General features: G+C 34.8%; 1 protein-coding gene across 1 annotated transcript in view; it reads left to right on the top strand.

Annotated features, from left to right (window-relative positions):
- mad1l1 (mitotic arrest deficient 1 like 1) overlaps positions 1-26,016 on the top strand; it is a 78,221-nt gene that overhangs the window by 28,950 nt on the left and 23,255 nt on the right. The window contains exons 12-17 of the mRNA XM_056263571.1: positions 2,228-2,368; positions 3,907-3,963; positions 4,212-4,303; positions 5,343-5,433; positions 15,652-15,856; positions 22,703-22,893. Coding sequence (XP_056119546.1) covers positions 2,228-2,368; positions 3,907-3,963; positions 4,212-4,303; positions 5,343-5,433; positions 15,652-15,856; positions 22,703-22,893 — 777 coding nt within the window. The remainder of the gene's footprint in view (positions 1-2,227; positions 2,369-3,906; positions 3,964-4,211; positions 4,304-5,342; positions 5,434-15,651; positions 15,857-22,702; positions 22,894-26,016) is intronic.

Genomic DNA, 26,016 nt, shown 5'->3' with positions numbered 1-26,016 from the left:
TCAGAGCGTCCTCACCAAACTGATCTAAACACACATGGACAATTAGAGCTGGCAGAACAAGTAATTAAGAGTTAATATAAGCAAGCATGCTCACATATTTCTTTGTTGTTCAGTTGTTAATTACGTTGATGGTAGACTGTGCTCATTAAAATGTGGATGCATCAAATCAGTTTGTCCAGTAAAATTGTGCGGACAATAATGCAAATGCACAATTTTTCTGTCTACAAATCTAATTAAGCATAACCGCATTTAAACATGAGATAAAGATGTTTTTAAGATCTAGAAAAAGTTCTGTAGTGTCCAAACTTTTGAGTAGTATGGTATATGATGATAAAGCCTGTTTACACACACACAGTTCCAGAAAACAAATAGAATTGACAAGCTAAAATTTGGAGGCTGTTTGTCACTAGCCATTATTGACAACTTTAGCACTTCGCCTGCTGCAGAACCAGGAATAATGTATCAGCTGTCTTCAGAAGATTTAACAGTTTTCTAGCTATGATTAAAAGCCAAGATAAAAAGGTTTTATTGTAGAATTGACCCATGTTCTCCATTAAATGAAGATCCATAGGGGTGGAAAAAAAACTGCAGTGCGGCACAGATTGGTTTCCTCACTCACTCACCCACATAGATTCTCTCTTCGGCACAGGTCTGTGCCAAAATAATAGAGTCCTAAATGAGAGTTTGCTATCTGTGGGACGAATGAGGTGAGTTTATGATAACAGCACGGGTGAATTTCATTACAATAGAAATGAAAAATTGTGTGTGAATATACTGATATGTGTCGGTTTGTTGACACCCCTTAGGTGGTATAACTTGTATTAAAAGATCTGAACTGTTTTCATGACTAATAATAATACGGATACCTCTTTGACCTTTAAAAAGTAGTACAGAGTTACAAATGAAACTGACATAAGTTTTCAAATGTCTGTTTTTAAAAATTTCATAACTTATGTTAGTTTTTGATAGCCAGGGTTAACAACAATTGAGGTATATGATTAACACCTGGATGAATCTCACATAAACATATCCGTGCTATTTGATTACAAAATTGATAGCGGAAAACAATTATATTGTGCTTTAAAGATAAAGAAAAATAAATCTTAATTTTCTTGACCATTAAGCATATTTACTGTATTACTATAACGCAACAAAACCCTTTAAATTGTAAAGTACATTATAAATAAAAGCATTTCAACATACCACCATATTGTATTTTCATTTAAATGGTTAAAAAAAAAAACATTTTATTCCAGTTTACCTTCTACTATCATACTGTACATTTAAAAATATTACATGAATGATAATTACCATTTGAAAATAATAAACTCAAACTGTGTGTGTATGTTTTTTTTGTTTTTTTTCACAGTGAAATTTTCATGGCATATAAATATTTTGTATTTTATATGTTTTCTTAAATATTTCGGAAGAAATGTGACCTTTTTGTGAAATTCACAGCTAAACCTGCATGGATGATTTGACGTCAGTCGCATTGATTGTTACGTCAGGTGAACTTAACTAAAACTCCACAAATGCATCATTAACTTTCCATTTAAACTGATGTTAAAGGTCTGTTAGTGAAGGTTCTGTTCAACATTAACCTTCACAACTTTTCTAGTTTGGGTGCATATATATGCATTTGTCTGTTGGCATTTTAGTATTCTCAGTTGACACACCGGATAATGAATCACAATGTTTTATTGATCCTGCTGTTTTCGGCTTTAGAGACTAGACTAGATTTAATTTCGGTTTAATCGACTCTAAAATGAGATATTTACACAGATGACTCCAACTCAGAAGGGAGCTCTTTCACCCCATTAATTCTCTTCTAATATTTCTTGCATCTCTCCTCTTGTATTTAGAGCAATACAATGGCATTACAACTGATGCCTGCCAATTAAATTGTACTACATTGATTAGGTTGACCGTTAAAGCATGTGAAATAAGTTCAGTAATAAGTGAAACACAATCAAGCTGTAGTAATTAAATTTACATTAAGGCATTGAGCAGATTCTTTCATTTGGAAATTGTTTTTTTGTTGTTGTTTTTTTGTCCTTAATCACCCTGCAATAAAAATCAGCGTCATCCGTTTATGCTTCTGCAAGCATCTCAGATAGTTCAACTTCCACACAAATAACTATATGTTTGATGTCTTTGTACTATACTGACCTAGCTTGGCCTGAATTGAGTTCTGGAATTGAAACTTGTGCTTTTGTATGTGGGTCAGGAGCGCGATGGAATGAGGGCCATATTAGAGTCGTATGACAGCGAGCTGGCCACAAGTGAATACTCCCCTCAGCTCATGCTCCGGGTCAAGGAGGCAGAGGACATGCTGCAGAAAGTCCAAACTCACAACACGGACATGGAGGTGAGAACTTCATTACCCATAATGCACCTATAGTGATTTGTTCAAGTGTGGGTAATCTGGGTATCTGCAGGTTGCAGTTATGACACTGAACAACAAACATTGAATTCTCAAATAACTCCAATTCACTAACTAAACACCTTTTAAATTGTTTATGAATTGAACCTTGCATGTTTCTGTTGCTGCTGCCCTGGTGTTTGTATTTCTATGAATTACGGTTTCTCTCTCATGGTCTCTCTCTCTTACTTCACCCATGAAGTAAAATCACTCATGATTTTACTTCAAAAACATCACCCATTTGTTGAGGTTTAATGATAATTATAATTCCTTCATATTAAGAATGCTAATGATTCTGAAGTATTGTTTTGTTTTTTATTTCCTGTCTGGGTTTGACTTTGAATTATGAATAATTTATTTAATCTCATGTGTTAATGTGTTGACATATTAGTAGGGCACATAAATACTCATGTTCATTTATTGCAAAACAATGTGGAAAACATGCCTTGATTTATTTAAATAATTAAACATTTTAAATGTAGGGTTCTTGGCAACAATGCAAATACAAATGAACTGGATTCAAGTATGAAATACCACAATAATCAAATATAAAATAACTCTGCATAGTCTTAATTGTATCATTAAATATAAATTAATCCTACCCGACTGTGTTTGCGTGAATACTCTCAAAGACGAGCATTTGCCGTGAAAAGAACTCAAGACACTCGCTAGCTGTTTGAGAGGTGGCCATCTGTACCAAATGGTTTAAAATCACTTGACTGTTTAAATTAGCAATACTTAAAACGATGTGCAAATGATAATCTTTAGTAATGATGTTACACTGGCTCGAGTGGGCAATTCCGTCAACTGTTCTGAAACGTGAGCTAAAGTCTTGTATCGCAGCATGCAGCTCGCTTGCAGTGCAGACACAATGTGGTGATGTGAATTGTGAAGCCATTTGTGCATTTTAAGAGAGAGAAGCTGAATCACTAATATGTTTGTGAAATTATGTTTTACAGAGAGTTTTCAAATGACTGATTTTCTCTGATAATCCGTTCGGATTAATTTACTCATTCAAACTGCATGCTATATTGCTTAAATGTTTGGGGGAATATCCCGCTTTATAATCAGGAAACATGCAGGAATTTGTAAAATTATGCACAATACCTGCAATCCCTTGCCGAAAATCAGGCCCTGTAGCTATATGGCCCAGATCATTTTTTATCTTTGGTTACATCAGCAGAAAAGTCATTCAGAAGCAGAGACTAACAAGTTATTACAATTTGAGGTAATATCAAACTTTTTATAAGGAAGGAGAATTATTGGATGTATTAGATTTTGTTATACAATGTGTGGTTCTATTAAGCTCAAGTTAGACTGTTAAAAAACCTGTGCTGGTGTTAAAAAAATTCTAGACCTCTGCTCATGGAGACTGGCCTGTCTCGATGGACGAGTATCCAGACAACTTTCTTGACATTGATAGCACTCATCACTTTGTAATCAAGGACTTGTTTTTATGGGAATTATCTGTTTCACTCTTATAGACTCAACTGTTTAAAGCCCAGGAGGAAGCAGGCACCTTCAAATTACAAGCTCATATGGTAAGTCACATCCATCACCACGGGAACTTCCTTTTGGCATTTATACGATTGTCAGCTACCGCTTCGATCATAAATGGATTAAAATTTGCTCTATAATGCATGCAAGAAATGAAAGACCACACAAGTCAAGATATTAGACAAGAATTACAAGCTGCAGGTGTTTCATTTACTCGGATATACAGTCAGTTGTAGTTTTTGACATAGTGCTGATCTTTTTGTCTTTCAATATGTTTTTATCACTTGCTTAGGTGATCTCTGAACTTGAGGCTCTAAAAGAGCAGCAGATGTCTAATGCCGAGAAAACCACCTTAGCAACAGCAGAGGAAATCTGCTCTCTCAGGTAACAAGAGATGTTATAAATGAACCTTTATACTATGTTTCGTCTGTTAAAACATTTATCACGTTTAATCTGATCATTCTGGAAGCCTGTTTCAGCTTACAAAGTCCCACTAGGATATAAAGTCACAATTGTGGTTGTATGCAATTGTTATATATTTAGTTTTTTATTCTTTAGTGGTTACTTGTGATCTATGGAAGCCTGTGTCCACCAATCGCTACAACTCATGTCACTGAAAATAACCAGCTCTCATTGAAATGTTCATGCCACTTTGTCACTGTGAGTCGCTGGCATTGAGAACATGGCTTTAGACTGAGTGGAACTGAAGTCTGTGGGGTTTTTTTTTTCATGGCCTGTTGCATTGCCTAATTACTATGCAAATGTGATTATACTACATTAGCTTTTGTGGCCTTGCTTGAAAAGTACGCTTTCATTCGGTGCCTACTTCCTCCTTTTTCCTCATTCTTTTTGATCCTGTAATTATTCTCTATAGAATTTTATTTAATCACTCCTGGAACCATTTCACTAAGCTGTTTACACCTTAATTGAATATTTGTTGTATTGAATACAAGTCCAAGACCCACATAGTAATCTTCAAAACCAAAGCTAAACCAACTTGAATGTTGGCCAGAGCTTTTAAAATTACCAAATTATACAGGATATAACGGTTCAACAAGTTTCACTAACTGTCTGGGACCACTATATAATGTGAATAGAAATGTTAACATTATGATTGTCACAAATTTATTTGATTAGTAACATAGAAAATGTACCACACCAAACACTTTTCTGAATTAAAAAAAGATTAATTAATGACTATTTGTTTACTATTAAATAATTCACTTTTAAATTCACGTTTTTATTTTCCCTCGGATTTTGGACCCCACTTATTTATATAATGTTTTACTCTGCAATCAACCTCCAGAACTTGAGTTAAACATAATTGTTGTTATGGTTGTGTTCCACCATGCTTGACTGAAAAATAGATGTTTATGGTTTATTTTTGAGATTTAAAATTTTGACGAAAGAATTTATTTTTCAGGGAGAAGATTGAGGAATTGGAGGCAGAACGCCAGCGGCTGGAAGAGCAAAACAACGTTCTGGAGATGAGACTAGAAAGGCATAACCTCCAGGTGATACTTTCATTTTCATTTCAGCCTAAATTTAAAATCCAAAGTAGTCAAATCATTTAACGTGACTGTCGTCATAAGCAGTCTACTGTGGGACGAGTTATTAAAAGCACATTAAGCTGTGAAACAGAACTTGTGTGCTGCTTACAAGGCACCTTTCTGTTTGCGTGCTCTGATGCGGAGCAGAACAAGCAAGGTATGCTTTGGGCGTTGTGGTCTACGGTGGCCGAGAGTGCTCAATGCGCTACAACTGAAGAAAACACATGCAAATAGAAAAAACACCTGCAAATTAAGAAAACATCATCTTCAGTTTTACAACACGTGTGCTCCAAATACTCACATCACAACCAAATACGGAAATGCACTGCAAAAGTTCACAACACAACCAAACACAGAAACGCGCTGCAAATAGCACAGACCACAACGGAAATGTTTCCAGGGGACCCCAATAAGTGAGGAACCCTGCTGGGACATGCTTAGGCCGTGTGTCCACCAAAGCGTTTTTAGCCAGCTGAGAACGCTAGACGCTCTGCTGAAAATGCCTTGCTTTGGCCGCTTGAGAGCGTTTTGGCAGCGCAGCGTTTTTTCAGTTGAGACGTTTCGTTGCTATGGTACAGAATATCCGCAGTACAGTTTACTTGTAAAAGATTTCGCGGATAATTTGTTTCATACTAAAAATGTATTTTTCATCCATTTTGTTCGGTTAGCTCTGCCAGTTGATGTCGTTGTACAGAAAGAATGTTGTGACAGTTGGTCGGTGTGGTATTAGTCCCGCCCCTCCTCCACTGTGATTGGACGGCTGGGTAAAAAGTGACAGTGATGAGCGCTGCGTTTTATCCAAAGTTGAACATTTTTCAACTCTCGGCGACCAGTAAAAAACGCCCGGCGCTTCAGCGTGAAAAAAACGCTCAGCGTGCTCATGGCGTTTAAAAAATGCGGCCCTCCCATTGAAAACAATTGAAAACATACGCCAGGCGCATGGAAAAACGCTTTGGTGGACACACGGCCTTATAGCTCAAAGTCTACTTTTTTTATTTTATGTAATAAAAAAATAAAAAACTGTTGCAAAACATACAGAGATGACATGTTTATGACACATAACTTTATATACAATATACAAAATGTATCAATATGTTCAATGTCAACAGAATACTACGGAAGCGTATTGCATTCACTTGAGGAAAAAAAATCTACTCTGTTCTGAATTAATGAGTTAATTATCTCAGAATTACGAGATCATTTTTCATGGAAAAAAAGTTTTTGCTCTGTTTTTCTGAATAACGAGTTAATATCTCAGAATTATGAGAGACATTTTTCTTGAAAAACATTTTTTTCACTCTGTTTTTCTGAATTAATGAGTTACTCATAATTTTGAGATAATTAAGTCATTAATTCAGAAAAACAGAGCAAAAACTTTTTTTCCATAAATTATCTCGTAATTCTGAGATAATTAACTCGTTAATTCAGAAAAACAGTAGATTTTTTTCCTCAAGTGAATGCAATACGCTTCTGTAGAATACAAATGAGAAACAATGAGTTGAAAAAAAAATAGAGAAAAAGAACATGAGGGTAAGATACAAACACACACACACACATAAACATATATATATACAGTATATTTGTTTTTTTTTTTGTGCAAAAAAACTTTATAAACATCGTAAGTGAACATTTTAGGAAGGAACATATTAAAAAATATTTTTTTAAATCTGTGGAGGCCAAGATAAAGACAGAGAGAGTGAAAGATGGAAACTGGAAAGCCTCAGGGCATCAGAAGACAAGTGGGAGGCCACTATTGCATTGCTCCTGGATGCAAATGAGTTTTACCTTGTTAAAGCAAAGGACAAAAGGGTCCATTTTCATAAAATGCTGCTTAAACAGAGAACAATACTGCTTCGCTTCCTGATACACAATCAAACACAAGTCCCACTGCCTCAAGATTTCCATAGTTATACTGGCAACATATATTACATATTATGTTGTCAAAATGACTGTCAAAAATTAAAATGAAGTTAAAAAAAATCTTTTTTTTTTATCAGACTGGGTTTATCTATTACTAGTAAAGATTACAGCAACTAAGCAGAAAGATCTAAGAACATAATCAAAACTATAATAATCTTCATTAATCCAACAGAGCCAATCAACCTTGTGATGTCACAGGTTGTTGTACTGCAAGATGGCCGCGCCCTGGCTACAAAATCAATAGCAAAACTCAATTTTTTTTTAATTGTTACGTTTGTCATGTTTGTTATATAATTTTTGATTAGAGTGGAAACCCATTTACTAAATAATGTTAACTTGACTTGCTGCTTCATTTCCACTTTAAGTGAACGTAAATTGTTGGGAAAAAAATATTAGATCTGTGCATTCGGTCTTAAAGTGAAAAAAGAGAAAACAACTCACTGCTCTTGACTGAATAACTTTTAGTAGTTTTATAATAACCTGTGTATATTTAATTCATACATTGAAGCAGTATATTACCTTTTACATTTGATTACTTCAATTTATGTAGTGGACCATTAGATGAATACTGAAGACTTGCATGAAAAAAGGTAAAGCATTATTTAATTGTATCTTTTTTTCTGTTGTTTTTTATTTTCTTCATTGTTTTTATTCTATTACTGACTGTTTACTTTTCTTTCAATAATTGTTTAAAACTTTTTATAAAAGAATTACTAAGATTTTGGTCGTTTCGCCCACTCCTAATCATATTAAATAATTGTGATTACAATGTTGAACAAAATAATCATGGTTATGATTTTGCCATAATTGAGCAGCCCTACCTCATGCTGTTAAGCAGGCTAATATGGAGTTCACTTTCATTGTTTATTGAAGTAATTCAGGAACACCATTGTGGTTCTCTGGTTTTGAATGTGCAGCCTATATAAAGTATATGGATGCAGTTTCTTCACACACAAAGAATATTTTAATATGAGTGCTTATCATTATAAACAACCGTGATCACAGTATTGGGAAATAATACACAATAACAGAATGATTTGTCAATCATGCAGCTCTAGTCTCTGTTAAAAGGGACATGAATTGAGAAATCATAATTTCCTTGATCTTTTGACATGTAAAAGGTCACAGTGCTGTAAAAACACTGGTGCGTTAGTGAGATGAGAAGAAGACGAGAGATACTGGACTAAAAATAACAGTGCCTTCCAAAGGATGCTCCTAATGCTAGGAAAGTGGTTATTTATTTTCAACTGTGAATGTCTCAGTAGAGCATTATTTGTTTGTTCTGGACATTTCACTGTGGATTCTTTGGTAAATCAGTCGCATTTCGGCGCAGGCTTCGCAAACAGTCTTTTACTGTAAGATATGGACCGGACAGTATTGCCACAACATGTAAGCAACTGTTAATTAATGCTTAATCTGTGATCAGTGATTGGTGATATGATTCATGTACAGTCAGACATTTGTCTCAGTAGAGTTATTTGTCTCAAAATCGTTTATTGCTGTTTATCAAACCAGTGGCTTAACGATCAACCTCACATTGTTTTTCTTAGTAGCATGAAAATAATCTGGTATGTAAATTGTGATTAAATTATATACAGAAAGCGATCAAAGAAGACTCCCTTTACAATCACTGGAGCTGTCAATCACAGCGCATCGGTGACTGAGTTCTGGACTATTGCCAAAACTCCCATTATAATCAATAACACTGTCTACACTCACTTTAACATCATTTTCGAACTGTTAGTTGTGGTGATAACTTTTGTGAGAGTGTAGAAATCAAGTTACAATGACGAGCGCACTGCATTCATGCGCTCAACAGACACGTCTGTCATTGGCTACAATGCTCACCGCTGAAACCTTTCATGTGACAGGAGTAGATCTAAATATAATGCTATAATCAACAATTTTCACGATTAGTTAACCCTCTGGGGACGGATTGGGCGGTACCGCCCAAAATGGCATACTTTTACAAATGTGTAATTATCTTAAAAACTATTAATGATAGAGAGCTGCGGTCTTTTTTACCGTCTTCCTCAGATTCCGCTGAAAACAGTGATACCCGGCTTTGTAAATATACACCCTTCCTTGTTGCGCAATACCACTATGTAAAAGGCCAATGAAATCGATGTTGTTTGGCAGATTCCGCGAACAACAACCAATTGAAAAATTGCCGATGGAGAAATATTTTCTTACCCAATCAGAGGAAGGTTACCATGACCTTTCTAGCAAATCAGAGGACTCTGTAGCATTGCAAGGGGTGGTACTATATAGTTAGGGATATGACGCAAACAGCGTTGAATGGAGAGAAGGAGAGAGACCGAACGGAGGCTTACGGAGCGGATTATCAGAGATTTATATGAGAGAGAGAGAGAGAGAGAGAACAATTATAATATATATATATATATATATATATATACACATACATAAAATTATAGCATTATTTATTGTTTTAGCACTTTTATGATGGCAAGCAGTAAACGATTTACGGTGGAGCAAGCTCTAGAACAATTACTGGAGAGTGACGAGGAGAAGGCATTGCTTAGAAAATTCTAAGCATTCCTAAGAAAAACGCCTGGGACTATTTGTAAATAAAGTTACATTTTTTATTGTTCTTTACACATTTTATTTAACAATTACACATCTCTGTCAAGCAAAGGCTTTGACAAATATATTTTTTGTTCAAAAACTGTTTTTGTGTGATGTGTGATTTTCAGAAATAAATGAGAAAAATCTAATTTCCGTTTTTGAAATTCTGTAGTTTATAGTACATTTTTCACTCATACTTCCTTTATATACACATTACATGCATGCTTATGTTATCTTAGGGTCTTCTGAATCCATAGATACCAAACACATAGTGATCCATCTCCATTACATATGGTTTATAAGCCCAAATGTAAAAATAGAGAAAACGGACCAAAAAGGGTTTAGTCCCCAGAGGGTTAATCTTGACAGCTGTAGTAGTAAAAACAGTAAAATACTGAAACGAGACACTGAACTCTATAGCAGAATGTATGAGATTGATTTATCAGTTAAGCGGTCATTATTCATAAATATTTGAAATTCTGAATGCTATGATTGACCAGTCAGATTGTGTAATAAGCAATTTGGGTTTGTATTATCATCATAGCTGATATTATATATCTATACAATTTCAGTGTTTTTTGCTGGTGCAGATACTAAAGCTTTATTGTCAATTTTTATTAGGGATGCACGATGATATCGGGACAACATCGGTATCGGCCGATAAAAGCTTAAAATGACCATCATCGGCATCGGCCGATATGAATATTTCTGACGATGAGCCTTGCCGATAGGGTGGCGTGTTTCCTATGCACACGTGATGACTGCGAACGAAGCATGAGCGCCAGCAACTTAAACTTCCAACTAGGGGTGTGCGTCTCACGGTTTTTGATCGATGTCTCCAAGATCTGCTTTTGAAGAAAAATCATAGTATCGTGCATTCTATCAGTTCAATTCTGGCGCCTTCATCTCAACATACTGTACAACGCGACGTAGCCTACATTCACATCACATCACATGTAAACGCAGAGGTAGAGTTACACTCACGGGACACTGCAATTCACAAAAGTTCATTATTTGCATGTGCGTCAAAGTCTTGCTAGGTAAACATATCATTCACATGCTAATGCGCTGTTCTAACATCCGCTTTTCTGAGCGCGTTACACCCGACGCTCACAGGAACTAAAAGCCTGTCACAGAGTCTGCATACTGGACTAATCTTTCGAGTCTTATTGCGCTGATACTGTCAAATACACACACGGTTTACATAAACAAAGTTGGTTATGTCTAAAGTGAAAGCAAACAGAGAAAATCTGCTTGTCAAATGCGTGTATATTAGACGCGTCGCGTGCAGTTCTTAAAGAGACAGTATAATATGCTGCCGCTTGTCCTTAAAGAGATACTGCACCCAGAAATAAAAATTCTGTCATTATTTACTCACTCTAATGTTGTTCCAAACCTGTATTCATTTCTTTCCTGTGCTTAAATATACTATGGAAGTCACTGAAGTACAGCAACTGTTTGGTTAGCCACATTCTTCCAAATAACTTTTATGATTTCAACAGAAGAAAGAAACTTGAGAGAGTAAATGATGACAATTTAAATTTTGGGGAGAACTATCTCGTTAATGTTAATAAAACAACAAAACACAGAGGAAATCACTCACTGCTCTTGACTGAGAACTTTAATAGAAGCTTTAATAAGCTTTTTTGGCACTTAAAAAACAACAACAACAAATATATCGGTATCGGCATCGGGCAAAATTAGTCTGAAAATATCGGCATATCGAATATCGGCCAAAATCCTATAACGTGCATCCCTAATTTTTATGTATGCTAATTTTGTTACCTTGAGTATAAAAACGTGTTTTTTTTTTCTTTCATAAAACTGTTTTTTTTCAAAGGTGCATTCAACTCACCTCTCTCTCTTCCTTAACTAGCATGACTTCATTGCTGGTCTAAATTTCAATTGGCAAATTATCCTTGGCATATGCCATTTTAGGACACTGTAATGAAAATAAATGTGCAGTAGACTCAGTTTGAGGCTAGCTGTGTTGTGTTTTTGTTCATGCACAGCCACACTTGCATTGCCTCTGGTTTCCACAGTAACTCAGGTATATGTGTTTCTTCTCCAAAGCCTAAATTGGCACTTGAGACCTTATTGTGTTCGCCTGCAAAACTCCACATACTTACAAGTCCTCTTAAAATCACAGAAAAAACTGTTTTCTCCATCAACCTATAGTTGAAAAATGTCTTGTATTTAAAAATAAATAAATAATAATTATCAAGATATAAGTTGACTTCAAATAAATTTCAAATAATAAAAACACTGGTCCTTATGGGTCAACAAAGAGTTTTGATGGTTCTTCACACATATGATTTTTCCCTATGGTAGGACAAATTATTCTTGCATGCTGGGGATTGCTAGCTTTTAATATGCTTTTAAAAATATTACTTTAATAATAGCACAGTGGTGTTTTTATTTATTTCTGTTAGTCAATAAATAATGTATAGGCACTTAGTGGAAACTCAAACTATAAGTCCTAGGGTTTAAATATTTATGCCGTTTATGCGGTTCTGTATTGGTATACTATATTTATATATTAGGGAAGGAGGTATGTCTAATAAATACACTGCAATATAAAATAACATGTTCTGTGTTGTATTAAGAAACTTGATGAACACAAATCACAAAGACAAGATTCATTATTTGTATTCTACAAATAAATAAGCCTGACATCAGTGCCAAAACAGCTTCAAATATGTAATATATGAACAAAATTTCTAAAAGTTATATTGCAAAACCCTTGCAGCAGTGGCCAAAAGTGATATAGGAAAATGTATATCTTTATTCAAATATTAATAAAGTTTGTTAAAGATTTTGTAAGCATATTGTGTAATTGTGCTTCGAGTCAATAGTTTTATTTTTGATTATGTACATGCAAAATTGTGTGGGCATGATTTATGGCCAGGCTGTCAAACAAAGAAACGTTGAACATCCTAAAACAAGAGAGAACCAACAAAATATTAATAACTGATTGTTTTTCTATGCTTTGTAGGCTGTAGTTTAGAAGTATTATTTTTTTTGCCAAATAATTTTTGCCAAGATGAATACCTTAACCAAGTTTAGTGTGTTGTTCTTCCCTTGTATTTAAAATATTGTAATAATGTAAAACATTTTCCTTATATTTTGATTAATCAAACTTATTGGGTCATTAAAAACAAATATCACCTCTGGACATCATTTTTGGCCACTACTGTAGTTTACTTTTTCATTTATTTTATGAAATTTGGTTTCTATATTGGCAAATGCCTTACAATTCCTGGCTCTACTGCTATGTTGTCACACTCTATTGGGTAAACAGCCTGTTATAGGTAAATTTTAAACATTAGCCACTGCCAGTGACATAATGGGAAGATATAAGGCCACATCACTTTTCCGTCATCTTTTTGATGCTTCTATATTTATCAGTGTCCTCCCATCCATTTATCCTTTCTTTTCCTGACCCGATGATGCGATCAGTGGGCTGAAATGCAGTCAGACATGCTCCATTAGACCTCAACATTGGTGCCAGCCCAAAACAAACTGAAAAGTCTGGAATTCAAGAGCTGCGTCATTCATTCGTTCTGCTTTCTCAATCACGCAGTCTTCTTAATGTGCTTAGACTTTGGCTCTAATATTAATAGACCTTCTACCCATTATCTATGACGCTTGTAAGTGTCACAGTAAGAATAAGCGACTTCACACGTACAGTTAATAATATCAACCCACTCTATACACTTGTCGGTTTTAAGATGGTTTATTTTTGGCCCAAGGACTGCTAACCTTTGCTGTCTTTTTATTGTTGTCTATGCGTCATTCGTGATTCAAGCTGTATTATATTCATCTTGAAGGTTAGAGAGATGAACGCATGGAGTTATCACCTGTACAAACTAGGTATGCACCAAAATGAAAATTCTGTGCCGAAACCGAAAATCCTGGATGCACTTGGCCCAAAACCAAGTTAAATTTTATATTGTTTATATATATATATATATATATATATATATTTATATATATATATATATATATATATATATATATAATTGTATTCATTTTAGACTTTTTAATTACATTCAATAATTTTATTGAATCTGAATTAAAAAAAATATGAGCCAATAAAATAACCACACTATTATTTAAAGTAACACTTTGGACAGAAAATATATATTCAAAAAATATTAAATATCAATATATTATTCTTCATTCAGTTTTAAAGCAACAGATTCAGACAACAGATTGTTTGACCAATTATCAAAATAACGTATAGTCCTACAAAGCTATTATTTTTACCATGTTACAGCACAGTATAGGGCTATTGCATACAGAAACTAGTCTTGTACAGAGAAATCTCATGTCGGCACGTTATTTCAGACTTACCTGCTCGGCCAGAGTCGTCATACTCTTAAAAAAAAAAACACAACAGTGTTCAAGAGCAACGAATTGCCATTAGCTATTAAATGCACTCCTTTAATTTGTTAGTTAAAAATATTAACAGATTAAAATGTGAATTATTTCTCAAATAAATATTGTTTGGGTTTTTTTGACAGGATTATAATTAAACCTAATTAAAATAAACTTTATATATTATTATTATTATTATTATTATATTATTATTGACTTTGTTTCGGAGTACCATTTATTTTGGCCTTTCTGAGTTTGTTCGTCCCTTTTTCCCCAACTTCATATGGAACACTTTAACAAAAGCTTAATCTTTCATTTTTAGTAACTCTAGTTGTTTCTGTTCTTTCATCCCCTGCTGTTCTGCAGTTATGTCATCTCTTCCTTACCCCTCAGTCTCTATTTCTCTTCTCTGCCTTTCTGTCTTCAGCTCAGGGTGATGTAATTTGCTCAGTAATGAGATGTTCAGATCGAGGCATTATTCTTTGATGGGGCCTTTAATTCACCAGAAGGCTCAGTAATGGCTTTTAAACCCCTGAAGTTTTAAACCCAAATGAAGAATCGTTCCAGAAGATAAAGCCTTTCGTTTCAGACAGGGATGAACTATCCCTTCTTTGGTCCTTTTGTTTGGAGGGTAATTTGGATAAATTAATTTTTTTACGGGGCGACAGTCTTCGGACAAAATGGGACTTGATTTTAACCCTTCATGTTAACTGGTTTTCATTCATGAACTTTTGTAGTAGTTCAACAGTGTATGTATTTGCTCAATAAATGAGCTATTGAAACTGACTTAGTGACTCTCACTTAACAAACTTATTTCTTTTCAGGTAATTTTTTTTTTTTTTTTTTTTTAGATAACTTTGTTTTGTCCTAAAGTGCTAATGAGTGTATCATTTTGATTTGATTGAAGAATTTGGATACTTATGAAAGCAAAATACAATTCAAAGGCACTGATGTTCAGATTGGGTGTGTTTTAAGGATTTTGGAAAACAGCATGTTATGTTTCCAGACATCTTCCATTGCATCTTTTCAGTTTTCTTTTCTTTTATTTATTTATTTGTCACTCTTATTTTAATGTTAATTTGTTGGATCAGAGTCTACTTCAGTCAACAATTACAATGCTTTTACATGCCAAAAGTATTAAAATGAATGGTAATTACCTTTACGTTGTCGAGGCTTATTGTCTGCACTTTTTCTTCTTTGGAAGAATGAAATCAAAACTCAATTTGTTTAAAAGTTTTATAAAGTTTAATAAACTTTTAACTTATAGACTTTCTTAACATGTTTTCCATCCATTAGGGAGACTACGACCCTGTGAAGACAAAGGTGGTACACTTGCAAATGAACCCCACCAGCATTGCAAAGCAGCAGCGCGCTGAAGAGGTGGAACAGCTGAGGGTGGAGTGTCAGCGCTTGAGAGAACGACTCCGGAAAATTGAGGCGAGTGGTGGCATGACAACAGACGACACTACCCTCATCATCCCACCTTCACAGGAAATACTGGGTAAATACTTTTTTTTTTACACAAGCATTTCAATAGTAGGGTAAGGAAACATCCCCTTTTATCTGTATTCAATGACACTTTTTTTTTTGTACGATTCCTCACCAAATTTGATGTAAACAGCCCTGCCTCAGGTTTCCGTTGAATTCTCGGGGGTCTCAAAATAATGAAAAATTATTTCATGTTATTCTGCTGGATTAAGAATGTGTCTCAAATGTGTGTGTAAGCAGCAGCTCACAAAGTTAGACTGGTATTTGTGCGTTTCCTTACTAAAATTTAGAGTACATGTCGTACCAAAAAAACATTAAAACAAGATGGGGGCAACAGCACAAAAAGTGTGTATTTATTGAGGCTGTTCAAAGTAAACTGTTTACAGTTTTAAATGGGCTTTGAGTACTTGAAAATCACGAGTTATTCTTCTGGTTGGATGATTGTGGTAGTGTTGACCAGAAACCAAATGTATATGACCAGATGTGAGTTTACATTTGGTCCTTATCTAAATCAAACACTTTGCTAACAAACAAAAGTTAATATGTCTGCAATTGCATTTGGCTTGACCAGTTGACAGGATTGATTCTTGGATGTGACGACAAGGATTGTGAAACAGATTCTTCCTAATTCCTCATCCTGTGTTGACAATGATTTAGACATTATTTATATATATATATATATATATATATATATATATATATATATATATATATATATATATATATACAGTATATAGCCAGGGCTAAATGTTTAATTGGACTCGAGTGGTGTGTGCTGACGATCTGTATTTCTTTGGGACTCATTTATTTGTTTCATGCTCCCTCTGTCTCTCTCTCTTTGGCTATCAGTTTGAATGAGTTCAGAAGGAGGCAAGAGTCTAATTAGGACTCAGACCCATGAGTAAACAAACACCCTGAGGTCTGCTTTTAAATTGGCCGCTGCACGTTTTCTGTCTCAATTTGCTATTCACTGTTCCTCCTTTATTTTATGACCTCATTTTTCTCCCACTTAAAATGTATGATTACAGGATTTGTGCTTGCTCAAATCTAGTTCAAAATGAGTGGGTAAATCAATTTGGAGTGGCTTTGTTGTCTTTAGTAATGCAAGAATAAGTTCTTTCAAGTATAAAAACAGCTTTTTTGTTGTTTATATGCAATCACAGCACGTCAAACTCTTTTATAGAGTAAAATTGCTTATAGTTTAATCATCGATCAATTATAAAAGGGATTGGAAACTATTTAATAGCGGAAACTGGAAATGAATTTCTTTTTTGTCCGACACATTTAGCGCTTCATAACATACTCCCAAAGTATATCATATTTCTTTGTATGTAAGTCCCTATTTCTAGCACATTCTCAAATCCTAAGAGTGTTTAATGTGTGCTCATTAAGAAGATTGTGTATCCATATTTTCCTTTTGCATACTAGCTTAAGGCAAAATGATTGATTATCGCAAGCATAGGAACAGGGTTCCCGCGGATCCTTAAAAAGTCTTAAATTAGATTTTTAAAATTTAAGACCATAAAAAGTCTTATAAAGTCTTATTTTTACTTATGAAAGGTCTTAAATTTTAGATGACACTTTGACTTAGACATATCTAAAAGCTTTCCAAATTAAAACTATCTAATTAGCGTACGTATTTTTATTTATTTATTATTCTATCTTTGTGGATTTGCTAGTTCACGTGACATTTCGCGTCACTCGCGAGTCGCGGTAGCATAACTGTCTCCTGTACGCGAGAGGAGAGAAAGAGAAGAAAGGTCGTAAATGTCCGTTCAGTTGTAAGTTCATTCTTTATGTGCGTATGGTTTGCGATGTGTATTGTCTATTATGATATTGTAATCATTGTTTTAACAATGTACGAGGCACTGTGAGCCAGAGATGGGGGACTCGAGTCACATGACTTGACTCGAGTCAGACTCGAGTCGCAAATTTAAGGACTTGAGACTTGTTTGACTAAATTAAGAAAATGACTCGACTTGACTTTGACTTGAGATCCAATGACTTGAGACTTGACTTGACTTGAACTGTATGACTCGAGAATGACTTGATATACATTTTTATATAAATCATCGCAACATCCATTGATAAACAAAATGAAAGCAACGGAACCATTGACGTCAGTCATCAGATTCTGCGCGATTGCGTGACACTGCACAAGCCCAGAAATAGCCTACATCGCGGTGAGCGCGCTAAATACAAAAACATCTCCCTGCATCGTATCTTTTTGGATATAAACACTAGAAAATGACCATATTCATGCAAGAAGATTTGTTGTACGCATAATAACTGGCAAGGGATATCGGATGACCATCACAACCTCGAACAGTCGAACTTCATTCACCACGTCTAAAAGTAAGCTATGGCTTGTTTAACCTGTTTGTTATAGTTCATTTGACTATCTTTAAATCTAGAGAGAATAATATTGGTCAAAACAGCATGCCTCTTTATACACAATTATGTTTTCAAATGTAGCTTAATGTTGTCAATATTCAAATGATAATTAATGATGTTATATGTTTTGTATAACATTTGCCACATTTCTTTTTAAATCATGCTTTAAAGCCAAAAATGTTGTTCTTTCCAATGACGAAAAACAATATAGAAAACTGTTAGTTTTGTCGTTTATGTTTATCTTAATGTTATCAGGGGGTTGGTGGCAAAAAATGCCAGCAGAATTAATATGCACCCAAAATTCAAAATGTGGTGGAAAAATGGCCCTAGTATGAGTTATTTTCATAATTATAACATATATAAAAAAATATTTCCAGATTATTGGCGCGATTGCAAATGTGATGATTTTATAAAACAGTTCAGTAAACAAAGAGTGAATATTGTGATGTGACATTTTAGACATAATATTCCAAATATTTTCTGTTTTTGCTCTATTTCTCCAATGACAATAGTTTCAAACAAGCCACAGAAAGAGTTATGCGTATTTGTGATTCAGTGACCTAGTTGCTTAGTTCCAGAACGAATCTGTCATTTTGAACCATAGACTGTAAAAAAAGATGGACGACGCCCCTTCGCTCTTTTCCATTGGAGAGAACTGAAGCCGCCAGCGTCCCGATATGGCGCTGACATATTGGAATTTGAGTCTGCGCAGTAGCGTTTTCGGGACCAGTCATGCGCAGTCGTGAGCAGGAAGTAAAGCCACGAAATCAAGGCCCCGCCCTCACTTACTTTGAATCAATCGCAAGCACACGCCCTGCACTTTTCTTAAGTGTCCTTGTCTGCTCCGTTCATCTCAAATGATGTCTGCTGATTGCAGTACCTCGTTAAAATAAGGTAAATACAACTACTAAACACAGTCAACATTATGAAAAAAAGTCTGTTGGTGCTTCAGTGACTACTTCGCACAGAGAACCTGTCAATCACAGCTGTCAATCATGATGTCACAGCACCGTTTTTTATAGCATCAAATAACTAACTAAAAACAAACTTATTTTAAAAACAAACACTTGAAATTACATCAACGTGGTAGAAACTACAGTAAGTGACAGAAACTATCTTTAGAAAAAAGATATGTGAAGTGTCATTTAATTATTTAGTTGGTCTCACGTCCCGTTGAATAACATGGGGAGGCGGGGCTTATGAGCTATACTAGGACCGGTCACCGGGGGGCGATCGAGACGTTTTGGCTTCACTTTTGAGGGCTTGTGCGGCACGCTTGTTTTGAACAAATCAGTTGACTGCTTCTATGACTCGTACATTAAGACGGTGATTTGGCGCCACCTATTGGCGGTTTTAACTTCATAATAGGCTAAATGCCAACGACTGTTATATAACTTATATAAAGGGGATGCCAGTTTGAAGAATGCCATTTGGTGGCATAGGAACCATTATACTTGAATTGTGAATTGTTTAATACCTTTTAATGGTCTTCTGCAATGTTTGAGGCATATTTATTTTTTCATGCTTTAATGTTGGCCTAATTTCAGTTACATTTACATTTTAGACTATGTACTTTGAAATTGTATTTATTTTTTATTTTTCAGATTTTTATTGTAGTAACCACTCAGCTGTATGTGGAAATGCATATTTTAAAAAAAATATGTCGCAAATAAAACCATAGTCCACAATTTATGTAGTTTTAACTTATTTTAATATATAAATTCAGTGAAATCATCAAACGTTTGTATGACTTGCCAGTGACTTGTGACCCAAGCTACGACTTGACTTGACTTGCTTGACATAAGGCAGTGACTTGACTTGACTTGCTTGCTTTTATAAAAAATTGACATGGACTTGCTTGAGACTCGAAGGTTAAGACTTGAGACTTGCTTGTGACTTGCACATGTGTGACTTACTCCCACCTCTGCTGTGAGCTGACATCGCATTTGTCTCGTGCTTTCACTGCGTGATGTGTGCAGTTATGTCCCCAAATTAGTTTTTGTCTTATATTTATATCATATTATGTTCTTATATTATCACATCAGAAAGAGTGCCGTTTTCCCGTGCACGATTCCAAGTGTGATATTTATGTTATACAACTGTTAAATTAACAATAAGTTAACATTGAAACTACTTTTTAGACACAATATTGTTAATATTGTTTGTTTTCCCTTTATTTCGCCGACTATAATTTCAAAATGAAACCGTAGCAGAGTCTCAATGCAACCGACAGCGATTATTTCTTGACTGAAATCCGCGTTTTGAACGAATCACTTGCTTCTTTCCCGAATGAATCAGCCGTTTGAACGAATCGGTTGAATGAATGACTCCCTCAACTCACTTATTAAAACAGTGATTTGCCGCTGCGGTTTCATATTTAAAGTACCCTTTAAATAAAACGTTAAAATTAGAAATCATTTCATATTTAAATATTGAATATTGATTTAAAAATATATATCTCATAGCTTTATTTATGCAGTTGTAAATGGAGTGTAAATATATTAATGCCACTTCTGATGCCGCTTCTGTCACCTCTGCACTGCAAAGATGGATTTTGATTGAATGATTTAATTTGACTGGTAACAGTGGTACTGTATGATTATTATATAATTAAGTATTATTGTATAATTACTGTATAATTTAATTTGAATGATAGTATTTGAGATTAAAGGTGATGCATAACTCTAAATAAGTTTAGAAAAAATGTCCATATATAGGTGAAAATGCCCCTGAAAAAATCAATTTAAGGTGGCAAATATTGCCCCTTAATCAAAATATTAATTTCTGTCACTGCTGTGAACCGACCACTGCATAGAATATGAAAAATATGAATATCTTCGTGAGTCAGCTGTCAACAACAGACCTAAACCAGCCATGGCACCAGCACAAAAACACAATCAGTAAAATATCATCTAATTATTATCAACAAAACGTTGAAAATATCAAGATATATTTGTCAATACTGCACAGCCCTAATGTACGGTATTAATTTTGATTTCTTAAGGTCTTAAAAAGGTCTTAAAAAGCCTTAAATTTGACTTTCAAAAGTGTGCAGGAACCCTGAGGAAAATAGTTTCCCCAGAAAGTGTTTGGACACACTTAATGTTTGAATGTCTTTGCATTACATAAACTATCAGACCAGTGGCATTTATTATTTAGAAATATAGGACAATAGAGTAATAAATATGATGTGCAGAAAGAAGACAAAATATTTGTCAAACATTTGTAAAACTATCATTGAAAGTGTCCTATCATTTAATATCCCTATCCAAACAAAAGATGATTTTTTAGATTTAAAATCAGGAGAAAATGTTTCATCTTTTATACCAAAGTCATATGAAGAAGAAAAAAACACTGATTTTAATCTCATTAGAATTTAATACTGACCTCCTAAGGAAAAACTAGTCCCTTCCCGACAGTGCATCACTTCTCAACATGGTCCATGCAGCCTCATAAAGTTCATGACATGGTAATTGTTAGTGTACTAATGAAGATGAGGGCCACATACAGCACTTTTTAATTGCTGCTCATTTTAAAGGTGATTGTGTTGAAAGTTTAGTGTAATTTCTATCCTGCTCTCTATACGGAAAATGAACAAAGTGAAAACAATTTTAAAAAGCTTCCAGCGGAGGCTAAAAGGAGAGACATTAACATGATATATAATTAAAAGTGATCCTGATGAATGGTTAAAGCAAAAGGACAACTGAACAAAAGGCTGTTTCTTCTAGTGTGCAGCTCATCAAAACACCGGTAGTTATGTTATGACTGAAACTTTCAAAATTTAACTGCACTGTTCTAGTGTGCAATTAAAGTACATAGCAGAACTTTTTTATCTCTCTTTTCTCCAGAACTTTTATTGTTTGTGATTAAATTTTCATGAAGGTCCATGAGAGAATTAAAACTGCTGTTAAGGCCTCTGTTGTACATACAGAATCCTTCCTATAAGATACAGTTGGATTTTTAAAAATCTAATTTAGATGGTCAATTTTGCATTGTTTTTAAATTAAATATTCAAATGAATTCTGATAATTACTTTAATTTCTGCACCTGAAAACTACTTTAGACCTATCTGAAAAGCACTGATTATTTCATTTGTGTTTTTGTTCTATTGTATTTATTTATTTGTGCTATTTCTTGTAGTTTGATTATTTGTTCTTTTTTAGTAATGACTGTTTATTTGTTTAATAATCTTTTACATTTTTAAATTGTAGTTTTAGCTGGGTATCTGAATTGGAATCGAGAATTATTAAATTAAACTGGTATCTAAAATGTTGGTGTCATAACCTTATTTATTACAATACAAGGGATGTATGCACCAAGAATAATACATATTTTATTCATTTAATACTTTAATACATTTTTCATTTAATACGAACTTGTTAAATTGTTGCTCTTGTTCAGATCTTATTCATATTATTTGAATGTTCTTCTGGTTATGACTAAATGTGATGTACATGTTCTTCAGACTTGCGTAAGCAGATGGAAAGTGCAGAACTGAAGAACCAGCGCCTGAAGGAAGTGTTCCAGAAGAAGATTCAAGAGTTCCGCACTGCGTGCTACGTACTGACCGGGTACCAGATCGACATCACTGTGGAGAACCAGTACCGGCTCACTTCTGTGTACGCTGAGCATATGGAGGATTCATTACTGTTTAAGGTATGTTCATATGTAAACGTCGTGTTTGTAGCTATAACCCATTAAAGGCAGGCGTATACTGTGCGAGTTCGGACACTCGGTGGTTGTGAGCCATTTCTCCCGAGAGAGAAAAAATCGCCTGCGAGCTCGTACAACAGAAAAAAAAAAAAACAATTACGCCCGGCTTGTGCTTACTAGGGATGCACGATGATATCGCGACAACATCGGTATCGGCCGATAAAAGCTTAAAATGACCATCATCGGCATCGGCCGATATGAATATTTCTGACTATGAGCCTTGACAATAGGGTGGCGTGTTTCCTATGCGCACGTGATGACTGCGAACGAAGCATGAGCGCCAGCAACTTAAACTGCCAACTAGGGGTGTGCGTCTCACGCGGTTTTTGATCGTGGACGATTAAAATGTCTCCACGATCTGCTTTTGAAGAAAAATCATAGTATCGTGCATTCTATCAGTTCAATTCTGGCGCCTTTATCATACTGTACAACGCGACGTAGCCTACATTCACATCACATCACATGTAAACGCAGAGGTAGAGTTACACTCACGGGACACCGCAATTCACAAAAGTTCATTATTTGCATGTGCGTCAAAGTCTTGCTAGGTAAACATGTCATTCACGTGCTGATGCGCTGTTCTAACATGCGCTTTTCTGAGCGCGTTACACCCGACGCTCACAGGAACTAAAAGCCTGTCACAGAGTCTGCATACTGGACTAATCTTTCGAGTCTTATTGCGCTGATACTGTCAAATACACACAAGGTTTACATAAACAAAGTTGGTTATGTCTAAAGTGAAAGCAAACAGAGAAAATCTGCTTGTCAAATGCGTGTATATTAGACGCGTCGCGTGCAGTTCTTAAAGAGACAGTCATAATATGCTGCCGCTTGTCCTTAAAGAGATACTGCACCCAGAAATAAAAATTCTGTCATTATTTACTCACTCTAATGTTGTTCCAAACCTGTATTCATTTCTTTCCTGTGCTTAAATATACTATGGAAGTCACTGAAGTACAGCAACTGTTTGGTTAGCCACATTCTTCCAAATAACTTTTTTCAACAGAAGAAAGAAACTTGAGAGAGTAAATGATGACAATTTAAATTTTGGGGAGAACTATCCCGTTAATGTTAATAAAACAACAAAAAACAGAGGAAATCACTCACTGCTCTTGACTGAGAACTTTAATAGAAGCTTTAATAAGCTTTTTTTGCACTTAAAAAACAACAACAAATATATCGGCATCGGGCAAAATTAGTTTGAAATTATCGGCATATCGAATATCGGCCAAAATCCTATATCGTGCATCCCTAGTGCTTACATGACTTATTTTGGCACACATGGGATATTTAGTTACAAACGTACTTGCAAACTAGAAGAAAAGTATAAATTCTACAAGGAAACTTTGAAAGTAGACATGGTAAACTTAAGACTTGATTGCACTCCATTGTAGTTAGTTTGAATGTGTTGATTTTATGATCACTTGATCATTTTAGGGTTCTGTCAAAGCTGAGCAGATGTTATAGATGAAACATACCAGCAATCAAAGGGTTTATGTTGAGTTTTTGTTCAATTATAAAACAATGACATTATCATCAATGGGATTTTGAATGACTTTGAAGAGCTGCCTTGGCAACGTTTTTTTTTTTGTTGAAAAAGTTTTCAAGTTTTTCTGAAAAAGAAAGCTCTGATAGTTAGAAGAGCCTGAAGCTTCATACCACAGTTGGTGGTTTGTTGTTCAACTCACAATTCTGAGAAGCATGAAAATCGAAAGAAGGACTTAAAACCCAAGTCTGTGGTCAGGCATCTGAAGAACTGCTGTTGTGTTTAGCCTCATCTGAACCAGCTCAGCAGCTCCTCCAGCCTCAGGTGCATCCGAGTCTCTACAGGAGGTCACATTCTCTTCAGTCAGTTCCTACCAACTGAATACGAACAGACGGCATTCCTACAATATAGGAAATTGATGCTTTTACTTTAACAGCAGGGAGTAGTGAAAAACAGCGACCTAGTATAACACTTAATCAAGGAAATTACTATCAGGGCACTTCTTCTGGTAACAAGTATGCTAGTATGTTGAGTGTCAGCCCCTGAGATGTGTTGGTATACTTTTAGTTAAGTAAGATTGGAGAGTTTTTAACTTTTATGAATAAGCCCAGTTCAGTTTTTGTAATGCCTTGAAATACACCCATGTGCACTTTCTTTTCTTTATAGTGCACTTTTGTTTATTGCTGCATACTGTTCAATTCAATGTTTTCTTAAAATTGAAGCAAGGTTTATTTAGAAAACAGGGAATCAAAAAACAAAACAAATAAAAAAATGATCTCTATGTATATAAAAATAGTTCTGTATTTTATAATAATTATGTATGGGGGGCGAGATCTCCTCAATTCAAATCAACAAACATTTAAGCTTCTCCAAAGTTTGGGCCCAGAGTTGTATGGTGTCCTGTCTTGCACCATGAATGTGCGCACTGCGCAGTGGACAGTTCGAGATGCACCACGTCTATACAAGTGAGCAACCAATATTGCTTATTTGGAGAGTGTGGAGGCTTCCATCTTCATGCACATAAATACATGAACTAATGTTAATTTATACAATGTAAAATGTTGAATTTATTTGTATATGTAATTAACAAACCTAAATTTATAAATTCAAGATCATTGTTTTGGCAAAGTGTACCTAATGCATTAACTAATGTTAAATAATTAAACCTTATTGTAAAGTGTTACCAATGTTACTACATTAAATAATAGCATGTTCAGTAGCATATTAATTTTTAATGTTGAATCAAAACAAATTTGACTGAAGATGAACCAGTAATTTAGTATTCCACTTTAGACTGTTCATTAGGTTTTAATAGTACAGTAGTTGCACTATTTGTCATACGGTTTGGACATTGTTGTGCATCCACTTGATTTAAGATGGTAATTATCCTTTTTTTAATGCAAATGCGAAGATATTAATTTTTCTTTTGGACAGGTCTGTGTATGATAAACCAATTGTTATTATTGCTATATATCTGATGCAAAATGCATATTTACTGCATACTCTTACAATGATTTACCTGCAAATGTAATTTATCTTTATTAATTAATGCTCTTCCTTTGTGGGTTGTAGAAATGTTC

Source organism: Rhinichthys klamathensis, unplaced genomic scaffold (genome assembly GCF_029890125.1).
Source record: "Rhinichthys klamathensis goyatoka isolate OS25496 unplaced genomic scaffold, OSU_Roscu_1.1 h1tg000208l_1, whole genome shotgun sequence".
Classification (NCBI taxonomy): Eukaryota; Metazoa; Chordata; class Actinopteri; order Cypriniformes; family Leuciscidae; genus Rhinichthys; species Rhinichthys klamathensis.
This window is presented reverse-complemented; position numbering and strand designations above follow the sequence as displayed.